This window comes from Lissotriton helveticus, chromosome 3_1, assembly GCF_964261635.1.
Source record: "Lissotriton helveticus chromosome 3_1, aLisHel1.1, whole genome shotgun sequence".
NCBI lineage: Eukaryota > Metazoa > Chordata > Amphibia > Caudata > Salamandridae > Lissotriton > Lissotriton helveticus.
This window is the reverse complement of record NC_136061.1, coordinates 739,350,134-739,373,503: the sequence shown is the minus strand read 5'-3', so window position 1 is coordinate 739,373,503 and position 23,370 is coordinate 739,350,134. Positions and strand designations below refer to the sequence as shown.

The following is a 23,370-nucleotide window of genomic DNA, read 5'->3' as shown; positions in this document are numbered from 1 at the left end:
CCCCCCACACTCAAAGGGTACCAGAGCCACTGGATAGTGACTTTTGTGGTTGTCAGCTGCAACAACTTGGTGGAATACATTAGGGACTGCTTGCTCTGAGGTCACCAGAGGATATCTGACTGTTGTTATGCTGGCTCCAGTATCTCTCAGAGCCTCCACCCTCTGCCCATCGATGATCACACACTGCCTGTACTTCTTAGTGTTACTAGGCATGTGAGTTCTCTGTACCATCTCTTTGTCACCCAGGGACATTAGGATAACCTATACGCTGCAACCCCATTAACTGAGACAATCTCCACCCCAAGCACTACACTAGCCATCCTCAGTGACTGACTACCGGTGGGGTACTTTGCTCACTTGGCATCCACCTTGAAGTGCCCTTTCTGTTTGCATTCTAGCACCTGGGGGGTACCCTTCCTGAAGACTTACTGTTAGGGAACCATCTCTTCTTTTTCTCGGTTGGGGGATGGGAATACTGGCCCATAGAACTAGTTTGGGACCCTTTGGAGAACTCCTTGTGGTTGTCTTCCCTCTTTCTTCTGATGGGAACCCTGCATACCCTTGTGGTTATCCCTCAAGATACCCTCTTGTGGACCCTGATGCAAACCTTCTGTCCGCCTCCTTAGCAAGTCCCACTGGGTCAGGTGCACAGATCTGCAAAACAAAAACTGAACATGTACTCCTTTGCAATTCAATTGTACAGCCCCTAATAATCCTTGACTTCACTGCCCTTCACCTAACCATCCAGTGCTTTGCAAAAGGAATAGGTATGCCACCACCATTACAACTGGACTCCTCCTGCTTAGCTCTTACATCTAGTTCGATGAAACTTAGCTCATGAGCCATTCTCCTTTCTTTCATAGCTAGTCTCTTCTCCTCCAAGGCTCTCTCAGCCTCATCCTTTCCTTTTGCAAAGGCCCTCAGCCCTCTCTTTTGCTGCTTCCATGGCCAGTTTAGTTTCCTCCATCATGAGTTTGGCCATCTCCAACCTCGATTTCCTCTCCTCCCTCCTCTCCACCAGATCCTCTGGGAACAGGCTGTGGGAAAAGATACTGCTGCGTGTCCTGGCAAGGGACTCCACTCCAGGGGCAAAGTGATCCCCTCAACTACAGGATGCATCTCAGGGATGCCCTCTCCTTGTCCTTTGATCACATCAACTCCTTCTGTGGTTTAAATAACGGACTGATGGGCTTCTGCCCTGTCCCTCAGCGCCTTTTGCAACTCCACCTTCTTGATGTTGCTTTTTCCAGGAATCCCTTCTTCTTGCAAAACTCCTTGGGCCACAGAGTAGGTATCCATTATCCATGTTGACAAGCACAAATTCCATTCCTGCAGGGAAAGAGTTTGGAAAAAACAAAACAAAGCCCATCAAGGAAAATTTCAAACTCATATTGGTCTTAGATATGGGATGGTAGAGTACATCAAAGTATGGCACTTCACTAACAAGTACTATCCTCACCGCTGATCACCAATGTTAAAAATTGGGTTACTTGTTGATTTGGGTGTGAGCTCTGGCCCAGTAGTAACCACAATCCTATTCAGGGAAAAGCACAAGCGAACCCCAGATTAACCTGTGCTCAACCCCATGGTATCTTGGCACGGAGCAGTCAGGCTTAACATGGAGGCAAAGTGTAAAATATTTGTGCAACATTTCAAACAATAAAACAGTGAAAACACCACACAAACAGATCCCACACCAAGCTAAAAAAATAGGAATTATTCCAATTTAAACAAGAGCAAAATGACAAAACTCCAATTTTGAATTTTGAACAATAAACTGCATACCTGAATAGCTAGTGAATAAAAAGACAAATACATTGAGGAAGAATGTGAGCAAGTATACTAAGCATCAACTGCTGCTATCTGGGTGTGCTGGACCGGGTCAAAGTCAAAATTTCAGGCCAATCGCGATGGAGCACAGGTCTGATTCAGTCCCAGATTAGTCCAGCTGAAGTTTTACATTCTCAAGTTTTGTGCCAAGTGTCCCATTTGCATTGAAGAGGGTCACGAGGAGCAAGAAGAGCACCACTGGTGATATTTGGGGTGGTGTTAAGAGCAAGCCGGGCATTGTGGACATGTGGGCTGGATCTTCACATTGGTGGTCCCGTGCAGGTGGTGGATGCTGCTGTGCGAAGAGGTGGGCTGGCGGCAGCTCACGCTGGTTTTCCGAGCAAGTGGTGCAGTTCTGAAATAAACGGGCCTTGTCTCAAAGAGCCCAAAAGCTAGATTTCAAGAGCTCGAGAGCTACACCAAGGGTAAAGGAACAGAAAGGGACACTTGTGGGTCAGGAACTCTCTGCAGATTGGTCCAGGAGCTGTCAGAAAGCCTTTTTATGCCCCTGAGGCTTAGATCAAGGGGCCAGCAGACAAGCCCTTGAAGTCACTCTAGGGTCCTGGGATTGAGATGAAGCTGCTGGTTCAGATTGTTTATTCCTGGCAAGAGGTGAGCAGGTCAGCACACCAGGGAAACAGTTCCTTTAGAGCAGCAGTTCAGAAGAGTGGCAGTCCTTGTAGTAGCACAGCAGTCCTTTTTCCCAGCAAAGTATCCATAGGTCCAGAAGTGTACTAAAGTGGTAGTATCTGAAGTTCTTTTTTGATACACAGTTGTACCTTAGAAGGAGGGAGAAAAATCTAGAGGCATGTCTTTGGAATGCACTGATCACCTGCTTTCCATGACCTGGTTCTAGGCAAACCACAGTGGCTATGCAGCCCTTTATGTGGAAATACAGGACACAGCCTATTCAGGTGTAAGTGAGGCTGGGCCCAGCACCCTCCCATCATGCCAAGGATGGCATAACTCGTCATACCTACACTACCATTGTGTACGGCTATCTATGAGGAATTCACAAAGCCTATCATACAACTACACCCAGTCTTGTGACGAGAGTCACACTGCAGGTATCACATGGCTAAGGCAAAAGAATGCCAACTTTCTAAAAGTTTTTATTCAAAGACGGGGTTGTCCCTAAAACATTCAGCTAGAGCAGGCCTGGAAATACAAATAGAACAAAATGTCTAAGTGCTTACTTGCGGTGCTGTTTTCTACTTCAACAGACTTGGATCACACTCAAGTTGTGTTGGTCTCCATAATTTATTACGTTCTCTTATCTAGAATTAGTTTTTTAACAAACCGTTTCAATTAGTTTTATGAACCGGAGTGAGGAAACACACTTTTTGTCTCAACATTTAACACTTACATTGAATAACAAAATGATCTAAAGAAACATGACAAATTGACACATAAATGAGTAACAACATGAGGAAAAATAATAATCAACCAGTCAATATTTTACAGCAACATTCAATTCAGTTTGTAATTGTATTGAGAATCCATCCAAAGGTTGCTGACCAACGGGAACAAAAGTTCCCGCTCCAAGGGTGTACAGACTTTCACATAATCCCCTTGGAGTAATTCCTATTTCAATGTTAATGTTTCCCAACAGGTAAAGCATGCTGACACGTTTCAAATCCCAATATAATTCTTGGGATTTTCCTCAGGGCAAAGACTGTATGTGATCTGTTATGTGTGGAGATTAGACAATTTCTTTCGGGTGAAAACAGCGTAGCTTGTGCTGCATCTGTTTTTTAACAAACCGTTTCAACTGGTTTTATGATCTGAGTGAGGAAACACACTTTTTTGTCTCAACATTTAACATTTACATTGACTAACAAAATGATCTAAAGAAACATGACAAATGGACACATAAATGAGTAACAAAATGAGGAAATATAAAAATCAACCAGTCAATATTTTCAGCAAACATTAATTTCAGTTTGTAATTGGATTGAGAATTCATCCGAAGGTTGCTGACCAATGGGAACAAAAGTTCACGCTCTAAGGGTGCACAGACTTTCACGTAATCCCCTTGGAGCAATTCCTATTTCAATGCTAATGCTTCCCAACTGGTAAAGCATGCCAGCGCGTTTCAAATCCCAATATAATTCTTGGGATTTTCCTCAGGGCAAAAACTGGATGTGATCTACAAATCAAAAGAAACATAATTTTAACTAAATATACCCCTTTTTTCTAAAATGTACTGCATTTTTATAGAAAGTGTCATGTTACTGGCGGCAGTACCTGTTATGTGTGTAGATTAGACAATTTCTTTCGGGTGAAAACAGAGTTGCTAGTGCTGCTGACCGTCCGGTCTGTAACATTAACGAGCACAATTATTGTGATGGCTGTTACATCAGCAGCGTTTGACTTAGGTGCTCAAATGTTAAAAGGCTTACTTTTTCAAACACTTTTGAAGAGATGTCTTTTCACTGAATTCCTCTGTTACCAATTTCGAGTTCTAAAATGGATGAAGACAAGCAACAGTCATTCTTCGGATTTATACGCTCAGGATGAAAGCTTTTCTTTGCAATCTCCACCACACATATACATACTACGGGCATTTACTTCTTCAAGAAATCATCCGTCCATACAGTTCTGGCATTTCGCTCTGATTGATTGTGGTGACTTCCGGTTTGACTGGTATTTAGCTTCACAACTTGAGTACTGCATTATGGACATTGTAGTTCAACACATTGGCTGGTAATAGCTATGCGTTTTCTATGACTTAAGGCTATGCATTGTGGATTTTTAGCAGTAACTATAATAGGATTCGGGTATTTGCCTCTCCAGTCCGGTACAAATTGTTAAATATTAAACTTGACCTATTTCCGACATTTCGTTTAAACCTGTCACTACACTATTAGATTTCATAATCAAATATGCCTCCTTTTGTAGCAACATAGCCTCCACATCCCTGCCTCTTGGATTTGGCTTGATGGCACATAGTACTGTCCATTTCAGATCTATCTCGCTGTGATATGTTTGCATAAAGTGGCTGACCATCAGTGCGTTGGTTTTGTTCTGATTCAGGAACGATGTTGTGCAATATGTTGCTTGACCTCTTGGGTTGTTTTTCCGATGTATATTTTGGCGCAGGGGCATATGATTACATGAACAACGTTTTTCATCTTACAATTCGAGAAAGCTTTGTGGGTCATTTAAAGTTGTTCAGCTCGAATACTGTGCCCTATAGGTTTGATTCGCAAGCTACGCAATTACCACACTTATGGTGGCCTTCGATCGGTTTAAGATTCCACTGGGATCGCAGGTCTTTCTTTTTCAATGTAGAAGTGATCTCTACTCTCACGAGTTGCTGTCCAATACTTGTATCTTTTTTCATCGTAAACAAAGGCATTTTAAGATTTGTATTTTAAAGGCTGATTTCTCCATAAGTTAGGATTTTAAATTAGAATTCGAGAGACACTGAACATGAACTAGTCATCTCTTCCCATTTGGAAATGACACTTATAAAATGTGGTAAGGCAACTCCAATGTTATCATATGGGAGAGATAGGGCTTGGAGTAGTGAAAAGTTATTATAACAGTTTTTCACTACTAGGACATGTAAAACTTAAAAGTACATGTTCAACTTTTTAAATACACTGCACCCTGCCTTTGGGGCTGTCTATGTCCTATCTTTGGGGTGACTTATATGTGTTAAAAAGAAAGGTTTGTGTCTGGCAAAAGGTTTATTTTGCCAGGTCGACATGGCAGTTTAAAACTACACACACAGGCTCAGCAGTGGAAGGCCGGAGACTTGTTTAGAGGGCTAATTAAGTGGGTGGCACAATAAGTGCTGAAGGCCCATTATTATCCACCCATGGCATATATAATCCAGTTTACTAGGGACTTAAAAATAACATAGATATGCCAATTAGGTATAAGCCATTCTTACCATGTTTTGAGAAGACAGCACATGCACTTCAGCACTGGTTAACAGTTGTATTGTGTGTACAGGCATAAGGCCCGCAAAAAGAAGTCAGCAAAAACAGGAGGTCTGAAGGCAAAAAGTTAAAGTAAACCATGCTATGGATGCCAGATTTAACAGCACCCCTTCTCTTTCATAATTGAGGGTAAAGGACACACCACACTGTGTTGAACTGTAACCCCCCTCTTGGTTTCCTGTTGAGGGATCACCCTATCTGGGACACATCGTGTGATGTCAGATGTCATGCTAATCTTGAGTCCCAGGTGTTGATGTGAATTTTAGTTTAGCCCATCACCAAAAAACTGGGGACCAGCATACATGCTCCACTCTCCTCAAAAGAAAAAAAGTTATGCTGTTCCTAAAGGGGACAAAGGGGAGTAGGTCAGAGAAAAGGAGTCACCTCAAAGGGAGTAGTTCCTTTTTGGAAATGGGGCCCTCACACACCCTTGCAGTTGTCATGCTTCATCATAAGGCTTGCTCCTTGTCGGGTTGCATGGCCAGACTGGCATCCGCAAGGGGGCTCTTTATCAGAGATCATTTTCCAAAGCCATGATGTGAATTGTAAGTTAAGGGCCCTTCGTGTAGATTGAGGAATCGTAGGTGTCGAAGTATTGATTAGTGACTTTAAAAAGGCTAGGAAGTCTCAAATCACATTTTAATTCATGATTATGCCTGACGTGATGCCACCAGTAGGGACAATGATCCCTGGCGACTTATAAGGTTAACATGTTTCATGCTGTCAATTACTCAACAATTGATCTAGGGTAATTCTTCAGGACCAAAACATTTATAGCTAATCCACAGAGTGTCTGGGACAAGGATGCATTAAGTAGTGTCCAAACACTAAGTACCCTATAAGTGTAGATGCAGTTGGTCTACCAGGAGAGAAATGTTTCCCTTTGTGTACCTTTGAGTATATTGAAAAAATATGTCACTCAAGGTTGTTTTTGAGGCAGAAATGATGCCTCTTATTTGGACATTATAATGATTGAACCCTTGGAATGAGTTCCAGCCATAATATGGATTAGTGAAATCACCTTGTCCGTGCATCGGTGAAAACTGTCTTCATTCGCTTCTTCTCTTCTTGACTTTTGAATTGTTTGTTCACTGTCACTCAATCATATCTGTGACGTAGCTGGAGACAAGAATTTATGCCCCTCAGCAACACGTTCATCAGGGTTTTTTTAATGTAAAGGCATGTGATTTGCACACAATGGTCTAGCATGTCTAATATTACATGCTTTTCTCTCTGTGCTTGCCTGCGCTTTGCATCTAATGCTTCCAAACTCCGGACGAAAAACATGGCAGCATGATACTTCCCTCGTAAGTATCATATTCTTGCCTAGGCTGAAGTTATTTTCAACTCTTAACGTAGGAACAACCATTCATGAGAGTTCTTTGTCAAATAGATACACCACAGCATTTACATCAGGATTATTTATCCCATAATATTGTACAACCAGGGAAGGTGTACATGAGATGATCATTGTGGGAAAAAATGCATTTGATCATTATGGATTAGAATTGAAACATATTGCAATATTTTCATAGATATGACATTTGCTACAATTTTTATGTCTGAATTATACTGTGACCGGTGTCCATGGGGTCCTAATTTTTTTAATTTTTTCATGACTTAAGGGACAGTGCTCATACTATTCATGTAGAGTTCCAGTAGTCCATGTACCAGCTAATCCACCTAGGTTGTATGAAATTTGACTGGAAGTTCACTGGGACATGGGGCTTTACAGTTTGCTACGCTAGCAATTCCTTTCAGTATCTCAGTTAAGGTACTAGGTTTGAATAAATTCATTCTGACCCCTATGGTCCGTGGTGATAAATTAACCCTAGCTAGAAAACCACGCTACATGTTATGTTTTACACAGATGTATTGCGTTAATGAATAGTAATAATCTTCAATTTTCATCTCTAATAACATGCCCATCCTCTTTATCAGTTGATCAGTACTCCTATAACTCTGTATCTCCTAGCTGCTAGATTTCTATATGGGGCTTGCCAAAAGAGTGTGGGAGGTTTGGAGATCATACTGCAATTTCAGAGTCTTGCTGTCTTAATACAGACCCCTTCAGTATCTAAGAGGTATGTGCTCCTTTGCAATGCAGATACCTTGAATATTGTCACTATGCCATTATGTGAGTGTATTGCTGCACTGGAATGCCTCACATTCTGGGTAAACATGAGAAAAATGTCATTGTCTATAAACTGGGATCCATAGAGATCGCTCAGAGGGAGTTCAGGGAGCATAGCACAGCTAAGAACAGCAAGAGCAGCATAGAGTGGATTCTGAATGCAATATAATGGACAGCACAGTGGAAGACATATTCTGCATCAGCGGCCTGGCTGGTTCACCAATTGTCAATCTGCCACTATTACCCTTAAGTTTTAAAACTTTAGTAGATGCATCGCTGGTTGTACACTAGCCATTACATGATGACTTCATATCGGTTTCATACTTTTTTTAAATCACATTGCTATAAAACCCAACTTAGCCAACCCTTATTAAACAATGAAACACTGCATACAGTACAAATAGATAAATAGAAAGTGATCATTTTATGAGAATGTGCACACACAGGATAAATCACAGCAATCCATAAACTAGCCAGTGAGCTGAAATACATAACATACATCATCAATGTTGACATTAAACTTATGTTCCACACACCAGTGCCGTCACAAAGGCCACTACTTCACTTGTTACCTGGCATGTTTTCTGTACACTCATTATGGTTGATAATAGGTTTTGCCAACACTGTATTTATATTCTTCGCTCTACCAGTCGAAATGAATCTTATTTACAGTGGACACCAGTGCAGTGACAGATTTGGACATGTACACTAATACTAATCAGTCAGTCTCAAACATCTTAAAACTCTTTTAAGAATCTGATTATTTTTTCAGCATGTCGTTGCTTTACGCGAGCAGTCTATCTTGTCTTAAAACATGGGCATGTCTGCCACTTTTGAATTTTGAATTCTCTGGAAACCTAATACACACTTGGAATTACCTTGAGGATCTCTATTGTTATGTATGGTACCCCACTATCTATACTGTTTCATTCATTGAGCATGAATTATTTAAACATGGCACATAATCCCATAGCTGTTTAACAGGGGTCACGCTGATGCGTAAATGATGGAGATGTAGTATATAACTAACAAACCCTGAACCGGAGATCACAAGTTCAGTTCTTCTTTCCCCTGCTATTTAAGCAACTGATATTTTATTACACTTGGTAACTTGCCTAAAGTGTTTTACTCCACACTCCCAAAAAAGTTTAATCTCTTCTGGTGCTGTTACCCTTTATCTGTCATTAATTGTCCACAATAAACTTCTCTTTCAAATATATCCTTTAGACATTTCATGGCCTTGCGGGTGGTTACACAATCTAATATTTTTCCCCTGGTTAATAACAGTGTTAATGCATAAATACTTAGGTGAATTTGGACACATTTGATAGTGTGGCATAACTATCCAGTACATCCTTGACCAGTGGTGTTATCAGAACATACACTGATCTAAAATGGCTTGCTAACTTTCTTTATGACTTATCCCTGACTGCAAGTGGGACCTTATACAAACTAAACAAAAACCATTTTTATCTGATACTTCATGTTTTTCATTCTTATGAGTCTGTCATAAATAAACTTCATAATTTCTTCTGACTAATGGAGCTGCTAACAACCCTAACCTAAAGTCAGCATTATATAACCTCTCAAATGTATTTCTCAAGCCAATACATAAGGTAACTGAATTAATATTATCCACAATCATCTGTGACGGTGTGTCTATCATAATGATAATGTTTAGCACTAACTCAACCAGTTTACTTAACACACCCAGAAAAGCTTCAATGTATGAAATTCCAACTCAAAGGCATCATAAAACCAACCATCAGAGCAAAACACATGGTCAGGACAGGGAGAAACCTATCATCTTGAAATCAGGACGCTGTGTCCAATGTAATACGCATGATCGATTCCCAGCTACATGTACCTGGACATGTGTGCCACACCCATTCACTATCAAATCATTGTTGAAAGAAATGCCTCATTACTTATATAACACGAGTCCAAATCCATTGGGGATGATTTTTTCAACATCTCTAGGTTTGGGGCCTTTACACAGACCAACCCTCTCCAATGTGAATGGGTCTATGATGACACGATCCACCCCAACTATCATAAACCACCGTACTTACTTTTACTATATTGTAAAACACTAAATAACACAGTGTTTGGTTTCTTTCCAGATTTACCGTAGGCTTACTTTCAACATATCTCTGTCTTTTACAGCTGACATATTGGATAATGTGCTAATTGTTGCTTGTTACACCACACCACCAATACAATACACCACACACTTTTGTCAGCCCCTTCATTTTTTATTTTCTCTTTTACTGCTTCCACCATGCCCATGCTTGCAGTTTGCATTAATATTAACTGTATGCACTCTAAACCTATCTTAGTATTTTGAACATTTTGTAATATGTTTTAAATTCCAAGCTGTTCCCAATGCATGATTAAGAAACAGATTTTTGACAATGTTATATTTTGTTTTCTGTCAATTTCTAGGAGTCATTGATCCATGATAATGTTGTTTTAGCCATGAATGTATATGTTGCAGCTCATAGTCGTTAACCTATAATCTAATTTTCCATGGTCTCATTAAGAAATTGGAAACCTGCATTAAACTTACTTTTTAATGCTTTCGAAATCTATACTTGGAAAAACTGTTGAACCTTATGTTTGAAGACCAACCTCTTCCTAGGGACCTCCCCTTTTCATTCAGGGCATCTGGGAACACCCACCCTCCAACCGTCCTGAGATGTAGCTTTGAAATGTCTTGAATCCTTCTGATCTAATCCTTCACAATTTCCATATGACTTGAAAAAATGGACTACAAAGCCAAACTCTGAAAATTTACCAGTACTAGGAAATCGGGTTTAGTCAGCACTGTAAAGATATTTAAATAGGCACAACATTATTCTGATATTTTATATGTAAATGTTTCCCCACCTGCTCTTAGAATGATCTAGTATAGAACTGTATCAAGAACTATATATCCCTTTACCTAAAGAAGAGGAATTCCATCCCTCTTTCTCTCACTTTACTAACACATGTACATGCATGCATCCTCTTTGCACATATCCCTGTCCTGCCAGTTATTAGGATACATGAAACTCATCCCATGAGAAAGTTCCATACAGAGACTCCACCTCCCTTCCACGTGGAAGAAATGCTCTCTCTGCCCTATCGAGATACTAGAGGATAGCCCAGTCACCAAACACTGCCTTTCTCGGTTTTGAAGTGTCAAAAGCACCACATCCATCCCACCCATTTAAGTAGTTCTCTATTCATACTATTGTATAGAAAAGCAGTTTGTTGTAATTAACATGGCAAGGTTCATTCCTTTTATGATATCAACATATGGGGTGCAGTAAAAAACTTTGGGGGGATTTTCATTTTTGTGCATTCGTCATATATACTGCGAGTAACAGCCTATATCATATGCTTGTACTCACTGCTGAAACTTATCGAATCCTTACCAAATCTGCTAAGCACAGTCGAGGGCAGCTTCGAGCAATTGGACTTGCCAAATTTTTCAGAAGTTAGTTGAGAGGGGATGTAGCATTGGTGTTTCGTTTTATTAGGGGAAGTAAAGGGGATGTTAACACACGTTTATAAAAAAGTGTCCCTCTGGATTTTTTACACACTGCTGAAGGCTTCTTCTAAGGAAGCTCTAAGAAAGGTTTTCTTATGGATCAATTGCGTATAGGTTTGGGCGTATATGCAAAGCTGCACTTGTGTGCTTTCCAGTGAACTTTTGCATTGTTTGAAACCCCATGTCACTTTCCACATAGTCTATTCAATCCCATCAATTTCCGGTGGGTACATGACTCTAAACATAAAGTCTCTCAAGAAGAAGGGGGAGAGAGGTGGGAGAACCTAAGATCACTGTTCTATGCACAACACATTAGGTTCTCTGAAAATGATATATAACAGGTGCTAAAGTACGATAGTGTTTTGTAAAATGGTCATAAGACATTTTTTACCAAATCACTTTCCTCTCCTTCAATAATTTCCTTGCAATTTCAATTGGTTGACTTTTATTTAATCAATATCTGTTATAACAAACATAAAAACAGATCGGCAAGATTTTTCTTTTCACAGTCTTTTAGACTGGTGTTTAGCTTACCATATAATTTCTGTTAATCCACTTGAACGAAATGTGACAGGAAGATTAGGTAGGGAAGACTTGAGAGGTAATAAGTAAGCTAAAATGGGAGCGAGAAAAAAATCTGAAGAGAAAGAATACTTGCAAGCAGTGTTTAAAGTAACCCTCTCCGTTCAGAAATTGTATTCTCAGTTCAGTCGTCTCCCTCGTTAGGTGTCCACCACAATGAGGTGAAAAATGTAGTGTGCTTGTGGTAGCTATGGCTTAAATATTGGCTGTAAGAAGAAAAAAGAGTGTGTGCCATCCTTTCCACCTGCAATATGTTTTGGGTGTAAATACATGATTTCAACCTGAGCCACACGAAAAAAAACAGCTCTTTACTGCCAGTCGACCACGACCATTCATTATTGTCGGCTCTCATTAGGGAACATTGCACATTCCACTGACACTACAATTCACTGGTGGCTCCTGGGGCACATTATTATGTAACACAAGTTATATAATCGAAAGTTACATGGTATGCTGTGGAGGGTACCCAGGTTTATATCTGACATCATTGGCTTTTACAAACTATGTAACACATTACATTAACTTATTTTTAACATTATTATGACTGATAGTGTAAAGAGAAATCATCAATTGAAGAACATGTGTAACATCATCGCTGTTGAATTAGGCGCACAAACTTTGGCCTTTGAGCTAAATATCTGCCTTGCAAATACACAACTGTGGTTCAAGTCATAATGACACAAGGCTGATAGTCCAGCGGGGATGCAGTCATGTTTGGTGGTAACGTATGTGTGCTAATTTGAAATTCTCTTCTAGTTGTTTAAGAGGAAAGGAAAAGTCAAATGTTACCGTCCACAAAAAGTTCACCTTGCAGGGTATGCTGAAAGGCTTTGGTTGAAACATAGCCATTTTGTTGGGGATATGATCATTTTTCTTAAGATTCAGAGACGTTAACAATTGGATCATAAGTATGTAGTTTAGTATAACTATAGCTAAGAAGAACACACTCACAAATGCTTTTTGTGATATGGGCGGACGTCAATTCCAACTTTAGGATTTCCGAAAGATGCCAATTAAAGGCAATTATGCTGCCTTCCTATTTTAGCTTCTAGAAAAAACACGTTATATGCTGTAGATAAAAGGAAAAGACGGGTTTAAGGCAACCTCGACTATATTATTGTTGTACCAAGCAGTACAGAAAGCATAGCCACTCATTTATTCTTACTGGTAAGCCATCGTTAAAAAGAAACATGAAAAACAGTAGGGGCAGATGAGCAAGCTATGCTCCTAGCTAAGTTTATCACGATTTGGTTAATCTAGGGTGTAACACACATTCTTGGCACTATCTTGTTACTCATGATACACATCATATTTCTCCTGTGTCTTGTTGTGGTTGCGGTTACTAATAAAAAACACTAAAAATAAAGATAGCCAATGTAGGGGTCTCTGATCACATATTTGGGTAATATTTGGATAGTGCATGGGGTAATGTGCAATGACAAGCGTAAGGTTTAATCTAATGTATTTCGCCCCACATTGCTATGCATGTTGACCGATGTGTGTTGAACTGAAGATTTATATTTGATAGTTAATGTAATTTAATTGCACAGAAAAGTAAGTTCTGCCACTAGTAAGAAATATGACAAAATACAAATTTCCCACTGAGCACTCTCTGGAAGTGTTCTGCTTTGGTGGTTCCGTTTTCCTCAATAGAATAACATACATTGTTGCGTCACTGATATTTGGTGTCATTAACAAGTAATCATACCATCTGACAGTACACAAATTAATTTGTTTTCCAAAACATTAATAGAGGCCAATAATTTCTCACTAAAAATGATAGTGCTGGTACGCTCAAATATATTTATTTGTCTAACATATTTGTACACTTTTATACTATCTTTTAATTTATTTCACACTTTAATACATTTATCCAGAAATACAGCAGGTTGTTTTTATTGAGCTAGTCAGCACAGAAACGTTAGCCTTAATTTAGAGTCTTCTGGGAATGTGTTGTCCCCAAGACGATAGTGTAATGATGAATGAAAGTAACCTCCCAAAAACATATTTTGACGTATATGTTTAAAATGTGATTTCCCTTTTGTTTTTCCTTTTGTTTTTTATAACTTTGAACAATGTAGGTGTCTAGTCACATACAGGTGTTAGCAAGAAAGAAAGTTCGAGAAATTCAAGCCGCCATTAAGGTACGTTTGGCTTGCCCAGATGTAGAGGGCTTTTCATCTCCATGGTTACAGGCTTCTCCTTTGTTTTCCTCCCTTTCCCTACCCTGCAGGTGTCTAGTCACATTCAGGTTCTTGCCAGAAGGAAATCTCGTGATTTTCATTCCAAGCTGAAGGTATGCGCTTTTCTGCTTTTGGGCTTGTTGTTGCTATGCATTTCACTTCCTGTTTTCCATGGTGATTGGCAAATGCCTTGGGCTCTGGTTCTTGTAACCTACATTTCCTGCATGTCTCACGTCTGTGTTCTTAAACTCTGAAACCTTTGCTAGCTTCCATACTAAATCATTATATTAACTCTATGCCTAATTCAAGTGACCCAGTCTTGTGAACTACTCAGCTGCAACAGTTATTTAAATCCATGAGCACAAACAAGGGACAAGTGTACTTTATTTGCAAAACTTGTTTTGATTTGCTGCAATTTGTACATTTTTCAGAGCTGAAACGTAAAAGTCAGTTACACTAGTAGTTACCATTTGTATTACCATTAATCACCCTTTAACAATTATTTTATTTTAAATATGATTTCTGAAGCTTAAGAAACTTTAAGACAGACAGAAATTAACATTACAGCGACACACCTTCAATATTTCATTGTATTTGTATTGTCAGTTGACTAGTAAATATATTACCGGAGCGCAGGTTTTTTAAAATTGTTACACAAGTAATTTATTTTGCCACCATGGGAGTATTTACATATGATAACAATCTATAGTGCCAAAGAATAATGATTACTCCTCATGACCATTCTTTGTTAACAATTTGCAAGAAATCTCTTGATTCAAGCAGACATGTTTATATTTTCATAGCTTTTAAAGACAGTGAAGCATCAGATTCTGAAGAACCACGCCACACTTTCGGAGCTCTAATGCAATAACAAACATATTGTCTTAGTACGAGCTCTATCTTTTAACACATTTGTTACTTTATATGCATTTGACAGCATGCTGGCACATGTGGATTGGCTGTTGGTGGCTGGCTTTTTAGCTTCACTTGGCTGAGCAGTTAGGGGTAATAAGCAAAATCCAAAATTAATTAAACAACTACAACTCCGCTTGTTTAACCATCGGTGCAGAGAAAATAGAACATCCACAATACAATGAACGCTTCAAGCATTTTGTTCTTACTACTTTTGCAGAGACGCAGCCCTTAGAACAGCAGATCAATCATTATAACCTCCCTCTATTCGTGCATGAATGTAACTTCTTCACCCAAAGAAAGATAGACCAAACTCGGACTGCTTCGTTTCTTCCATCCCCTCCATTCCAACCCTCCAGCCCTCAGCTGAACTTAGTAGCACTGTTCATGACAAAAGATTCATATTGTAATATGATGCATAATTGTTTACTTGGTTCCATTTTGTTGCATTTTCTGGAAACAAATATGATCACGATTTTAAAATTTGAGTCGTATGAGTCACTAGTCAGGTTAAATACTGTATTATAAATGCCAACAGATGATGGATGTTCCCTGTTTGGAAATCTTTTATGCTACCTTCCTCGTTGGAGAACTGAAAAAAGATATTGTTGACAATTATAGAATGCCTAATATAGCTCTGTAGTTTTCAATGAACAGCGATGAAAGCATCGAACAAAATCCCTTTGATGTGAATGGAGACTTCAGCATTCAGAAATACAATAAAATGGATTAATTGCTACTCATTAGGCAGCACGTTGGGACTGCTCTGAATGCGCATTCTTTTCTTGGCATAAGCCATCGCCTAGCTGAAATAGCCGTCTTTTGTACATATTCTTTCCTCCCTCATATTAAGCAAATTGAAGATCACCACTAGAAAAATTCAAGTACTCCCTTGCTTTTATTTGCCACAATTGTTATCTGCTAAGGAGCGCAAGCCGTAATTTGAATCAACAAATGCTTACAAATAACTTCTATGAAATTATATGTCTTGGTCAGTGTTTGATGTTTTTCATTTAGAGCACATTTTGTGATGTGACACATTTTAGTTTCATCTGCCATAGATTAAGCATCTCCATTTGTCTCTGAACTCATTACTGAACATTGAAAAATTTAATTTGTCCATATTATTTTGTGCTGCGAAAAAAAAAAATCTGTAGGATGCTATCTTCTAATAATTATGGAACATGTGCGAAGCTCGCCAACATCATATGTAAATACAGATGTGTCATTTAGAACTGTCTATGAAAATGTGCTATGGTTGCTATACAGTAACCATTATTCCAGTGCCAAAGAGTTGGTGGAGAAGAAATGTAGTGTGAAATACTTAACATTTGTATCATGGTCTCCCTAGATTTAATTTCCTCTCTGATTGCTGTGCCCTTATATCTGCTTTTTTTAAAAATACCATAAGAATGAAAATTCCAGAGATATGGGGAAAGGGGTGAACCAGAACATTAGGGTAGTTTATGTTATTGTTTTCCAGAAAGATCACTGGAAGGAATTTGCCACACATTCCTCAAAACAATGAGAACTGTAACATTAGCTTTTTATAAAAAGTCAGACTTTGCTGCAAAGTACCTCTGCAGTGAGCATCTTTAATCTATATGCTCAACATCTGACCATGACAATCGACAGAGGAATTAAAATAGATTTCTTAGAATACCACCATTAATAGCATTTACTAATGTAATCCTTCCAGTAGCGGTCAGGGGTGGGAGTGCTGCTGGGCAGTGACGTGGGGCGAGGCAGGGCAGGGTGGGGGGTAGAATATCGTTGCGCGAACTGCATCACCAAATTTGATGCAGTGCGTATAACAAAATTCATTTTATTTATTTATATGTTTACTTACCTGCATTTGCCTGTATTGCATAGTTTACTAAACCCAACCTGCCCCTCCCCCGCCTCACGTCACCAGCCGGCAGCACTGCCACCACCGACCGCTACTGAATCCTTCTCATGTTATAAAGTGACGTTAAAAGTCTTTTCAGTGAATGTAGGCTTTGAGAGATACAGCTTGAACACTGAAATGTTTACACCGATTAAATTGCATACAGTGTCTATTGAAGCTTTGAAATAATTTTAATCATGAAAAAGGACTCATGGGATGATTTATTTTTGGGCAAACGGATTGCACTCCATCAGGACAATGCAGTAAATAACTTCATCACCTCAACGGAGTACTCGCCCGCCAAATTTAGAAATGTCCATCTCCTGATTGACATTTTTATCATTCACAGTAACCCATGTCAAGGCAGTTTCTATAAACGTATTGGAACTTTGCTGTATGCCTCCATCAAACATGACTAAGTCATAGGGTAAAATCAATAAACTTTGTTTATTTTCCACAACAAAATATCAAACTGTGTTTTTGAGGGGAAAAACAATGCCCCCCTCGCCATCAGAGTCACCTCCCATGTCGAAGGAGGCATTTTCAGCTTCTAAATGCCTATTACTACCAGGGTTTTCTTGGCAGTGATGAGCAGTAAAAAAATGCCTATATGTCTGCCCATCCAAATTGGGTGGGTGGACAGATGCTGTATCTCTGATTGCCCTTACATCTTTGGGCCGTCTGAAAAGTTTGGTCATGGCAGAGTCAGAATAGTCTCTGCCATTACCAACTTATATTGTCCTGCATATAAATGTGGACGATTATATTGGGAGTAAACATACTCCGTTGTGATGGAGGTAGGCTTGCCATCAATGTATAAATCAGGCCCTTAGTCTGTTTTGGAGCTCAAAATGTTCCAGTAGGGCAAGCCTGAAACTGCATCTGACAAAGTGCTTCTGAAATAGGGCACCTTTGCTGTGAGGTACCGCTGAAGCTTCCAACTTTTCCGACTTTCTTGGGTAGGGCCTCTTAAACTCCCAAGACCTCAGGAACAATACGTAGAGGCTAGAATATACTTCATCAGAGGCCAGCAGCTTAGTCCAGTCCAGTTCTAGTTGTAATGGTTTCACTGATCCCTTCAGGAAAAAGCCTTATGTGGTTTGTTTTCTCCGTGTAGCCACACAGAATGTTAACCAACCCTGTGAGTCCACTTCTCACACATGGGAGCAAGTTTAGCCCTTCAGCTCTCCACACAGGCTTCAAACTGCCGGTCCAGTTCTATTCTGTTCTTCTGCAGCCCAGGAAAATGTTCTTCAGAAATGTGGGTGAGGTGCCATCTTTGTAGGTTTCAGTAGCCAGTGGTTGGGGTTGAATCCTGCTACTCACTTACCAATAGGCATAAAGGTATCTAGAGAGTCACATTATTCTCCACCCCCAACTCCGTTCCCCCACTGAGACGCCCTGCCATGCCCAAGCCATTGTCTCTGCTCAGAGACCTGCACTTCACACCTCATGAAAACAGCATTGATAGGTCAGCTGTAGACAGACCAATGCTAATTGGCCTACAGATGTTTCAGACAGGGAATGTATAACATTTTAAAAGTTCAATTTCCTATATATTTACCAAAAATCTAGCTTCACCACCAATTTTTCTTTTAATAATTATCAAAAACAATAGTTGAACCACATATGTATTCTTGTCCAAACCCAGTATACAGAATTAACATATTAACAATACTTTAGGTTTTTCTTCAAAGAAACAGCTACATCCCTAAAAGTGAAAATAGCTGTTAGATGCTGGATCACTGTAGGAACATGCACACATTAACTTTGTGTAAGTTCCACTTTTAAATACCAGTTCCTCTCTGATGTTGGCTACAAGGGCTCCTTAAGGGGTGGCTTATCAAATATTTTAATGCCAGATTTTAATCCTATCGAATGGTTTATGTTGTCAGGTCTGTCTGCAGATTTTAAAGCTGCTGGAGTCAGGTTACACAGGTAGTTCTGTAGCCATGTTGTCCCGTAAGTCAAATGACTAGCACAATAGGTTTCTGAAGCCTTTAACATTCTGAGCCATTGGTGTATTTTGTTACACCAAAAGGTATGGCCTTACTGAAGAGTAAAATATGCCAATTGGGGATTAGCCCATTTTACTATGTTTAAGGGGCAGAGCACATACAAGAGGACTGGGAAGCAGTATCCCAATGACCAGAGTTAAAAAATATTTTGCATGAGTCCACACAAATTCGGGTGGCCATGCAAAGGGTGGCACTTTTTCACACACATGTATATATATATTGGTGTATAAGGAAATTGTAACATCACACCACTGTTATTGATATTAGTGTATATTGGTACATGTGTATATCTGTGTAAATATATGTACATATATGGTTATAGAAGGATAACTGACTATGGATTTGAAGTATTGGTTATTGACATATTGAATCATTTAAGTCTTGAATCTTATAGATTTGATCTATAATTTGGTTTCAATTATGGTTTGGTATTAGACCATTTTGATGTTTTGAGAACAAGTAGAGCTTATAAAAGGATACCTTGATGCATCTGTAAGTATGTAAATGTAGTGACATGATTTTGAAATGAACTCAGAGCAGGAGCTCGAGAATTTGATATAAGCTATATGAGATGTTAATGTATAGAGAAATTAAAAATATTAGTGGGTTGACATGATTTGAACAACAGATAGGAAATAACATTTGAGGAAGGACAATTGCCGATACACGGCTTAATTTTGTGAGAAAAAATATCGAGTAATCTGGCTTAGTTTAAAATATTGTGAACTGCCTGGGGATATTATGGCAAATAATTTGCAATGCATAATTCCTATTACTTCGATTGATGTGTGGTTTAAGTTGTATGCTTTCAATAACAGAGCAAACAAGGAGATGATTACATCTATAAACGTAAAATACACCACTCTAAGATGGCGCTGGTTAATGTCAGCCAACCAGTAGTCCTTCCTTCATTATGTGAAACTGTTTAAAAACATGCCGATGTCTAGTGGCTACTGACATCGAGAAAGGCTGTTTGCCGAAACGCGAGGGCGTCTGTCTTGTCTGCAATAAAGCAACCCTGGATGAATTGACCCCGTGAGTGCGGATATTTCTTTGCAAAAATCTGAAGGAATTTGGAGCTTAATATATATATATATATATATATATATATATATATATATATATATATATATATATATATATATACAAACGTGAACCTACATACAATTGTTCACACAGATCAACATACATACAAATACCAATGCACATGTAAATGCAAAAATGTGGATGCTGTAATAATACCAAAGCCCAGGTTTATTTTAGAGCCCTTTGTACACTAACAAACTTATTAGGAAGTGAAGAATTACCAAAAGATGCAGGGGGAGTAAATTAACGCACATCAATTGATAATGTATTTTTTAGTATATAGTACTACGTTCTAAAATAGTCACTCCTAAAATTTCTTCTACCTTCTTCAAGCCTTACCAACACAATGAAATATCCAATCAGTCCTAATCAGTAACCAAAAGCACATTTCTTGTCAGTTTTTATCCCAGCCCACTTTTGCAAAGGCTGTTGCCAGCATGAGTATTGGGTGAGCTGTCTTTTGCTTACAGTGAAACAGATGACATAGCCAACATGTTCTGCAAACAATGCAGTTGGTGTTAAGTGTTACATTAACACCCTTGTACACCAATACCCTCAAAGCATTATGAGATGGCAGAAATGAGACAAAAACAACTTCACAAGGACCCAGTCACTAAAGTAAGCTGGTGAGGGATTTACATAGTTATAAGCTATATATGTATGTTTCTTAGAAAATCTTTTTTCCTATTTACTTTTCAAAACGTTTAATTGGTGAAAATAAAATCACATAAGTCCATGTAGTATTTTGTCAATGTTCATTCCCTCCACTTAGCGCTTATTTGTAAATCAACCTCTAACACAGTGATCAACAGCCCGGGGACTGACCTTTACATTCGCTCGATTCAGCACTAACATTAAAAAGATGTTGAATATAAATGCAAGCCTTTATTTAAACGTGAATTGAGGCTAAAGAAAGGAAGTAACTAAGTTGCCCTGCACAACTTAACTTTAGGAACACCTTCATTTTCAAAGCCATCTTGCAGGAAAAATGTAAAAATATGATAAGGTTATTTCAAAATTCAAAAAGTGTATTTATTAACATGCAGAACCATTTCACCTTAGCATATCAGATTATATCAATGCATTGAGAAGTTTGTTTTTTAAGTGATAGTTTTCAACTAAGAATTTACGGCCATATGTATGAAACATTGGTTTTGCGATTCTCAAATAGTGATTTGAGAATCGCAAAACGCTATTTATCACTTTGCGAATCCTACATATTCCTTAATTGCGAATTGCAAATTGTGTTTCGTAATTAAGGAATACCTCCCCATTCATTCCTATGGGCCTGTAGGCCCATAGGAATGAATGGGAAGACATTCTCAATTTGCAATTCTCAATTAGAGACTCGTAAATTGAGAATGCAATTTCAAGGGTGCCAGGGTGTCAAAAGGACACCCTGTTGCATCCCTGAAATGTCCATGTGTTCACATGTGTCACACATCCATGACCTAAGGGCATGTATGTGCTCCACATGGCACTTTGAAAATGCAAAAAAGTGCATTTTTCAAAGAAATAGCAAATTACCACCAACTTGAAGTTGGTGGTAATTTGCGATTCCTTATGGCCAAATTGAACTTTTTCTGTGCCTCTTACATTGCATTTAATGAATCGCAATTTGTGATTCCTTAAATGCAATCGCAAAATCGGGAATTTCAAATTTGCGATTCCTTATTTTGCAAGGCTGTTTTCCATTCATACATCACACTTCGCTAAATTGCGATCGCAAATGCTGAAATTCTGCGAATTTTGGCATTTGCGAGTGCAATTTTAAATGATACATATGGCACTTAAATACATTCATGCTTACCCTCAACCTTGAAGTAATCAAAAATCCTTCTCAGGGGGCTCACTGATACTTGGTCCTTTTAAACCAACAAAGAAGAAATTGGCGCAGAAGCTGAAATATAAAAGTACATCTTTATTAACCTCAAATGAGGTGAGACTACGTCACACAGAAGCCTTAGCAACTGAATGAGGCAGTCTCTTAGAATGGTCTTACTTCACTACTTATATACTCTTTATCCTGCCCCAGGCATGTAAGGGAGTTGTACCAATTACATTCCTAAACAAATGGAAAATCTGGAGGGTCAGCAGGTGAGTAGCATTTGGGGTTTTAGCAGGATGTGGTCAAAACATTATAATTACATAGTTCACTGAGGTTAATCTGATTTAGATGGCACTGCAGGGCATAGCATCATTACATGTCAAACAAAGGTTAATCTGATAAGCACAGGTAACGGTGAGGATGATAAACATCTGGGAAACTTCATGTAGCATGGGCTGGTTAATCAGTGTCAGGCCAAAGCATGAACAGAGTGTCTCTGCAGGAATGCAACAGGTCAAAAGTTTGAGCTCCAGAGTGTTTGTGATACAGAGAGAAAGTCAGTCACAAGGACACAGCACAAAATGGTGGAAAAAATGGCTGAGTGAATGGCAAGACAATAAACGCACTTTTCCACAGACCCTTCTTTTGCCATAAGCGAAACCATTTTCAGTAAATTACAATGTTCATCACGCTTGTGCAACTGTGCCCAAAGTCCGTTCTAAGCCTCTTTGGTAGGCTTCTATCGTCCATCTATTGTCTTCTTCCACGTTGGGCCTCTCGATCCAGGCCTTTCCATGAAAATAGTGCTTCTTAGTATCTGTTGGAGTGCCCTCCTGGCAAACACTCACAGCTCACTCGAAAGTCTCAATGTCTCAAGGCAGGGCACCAGTGTCTCTCCTCTGCGGCAGGCACTACAGATATACTACTCTTCGTTGGTCGTGGGCGCTGATTATATCGTGCAGACCCAAGTACTGTTAATCGGGAAAGAGTAACAGACTTTCACGTTCAGCAACACTCTCAGGCTCCAACACTTGTTATTCAGTGTCAGCGGACACTCGGGCTGCTCTTTCATTCTAATTTTCCTTTCAACATAGGTATCACACGTGTAGTGCCTTTTGCCAATCTCAAATCCTCCAGTGCACTGTCCTTCTGTTGGAACAAAGGAAAGGAAGGGGGTGGCCAAAACTTCGGCCAAGGGGCTCAAGGGACCGCGCGCTGTCAGAAGTTACTAGCACATGACAGGTAGAAAATTGAAGCCTCAAACCAGCCCTGCCGTCAACAATAGGGATCCTTCTCTTTCACTCATTTTGCACTGAAACTCTTGTTCTGTGGCAAACAGGGAACCAGCTCCTCCTTCTTCTCTGATGTCCAACGCCGTCTGATGGAGCAAGCACAATGCTTTGGAGATGCCATTGATGACGCGC

At 39.3% G+C, this 23,370-nt stretch overlaps 1 protein-coding gene across 6 annotated transcripts in view; it reads left to right on the top strand.

The window, feature by feature from the left end:
* The window catches only part of TEAD1 (TEA domain transcription factor 1), a 505,124-nt gene that overhangs the window by 302,395 nt on the left and 179,359 nt on the right, over window positions 1-23,370 (top strand). For 3 of the 6 annotated variants that reach the window (XM_078680921.1, XM_078680920.1, XM_078680914.1), the window contains exons 5-6: window positions 14,113-14,175; window positions 14,265-14,327. The exons of 1 other annotated variant lie outside the window; for it this stretch is intronic. In XM_078680921.1, coding sequence (XP_078537047.1) covers window positions 14,113-14,175; window positions 14,265-14,327 — 126 coding nt within the window. The remainder of the gene's footprint in view (window positions 1-14,112; window positions 14,176-14,264; window positions 14,328-23,370) is intronic. 2 more of the 6 variants (XM_078680915.1, XM_078680918.1) reach the window with 2 other exon arrangements.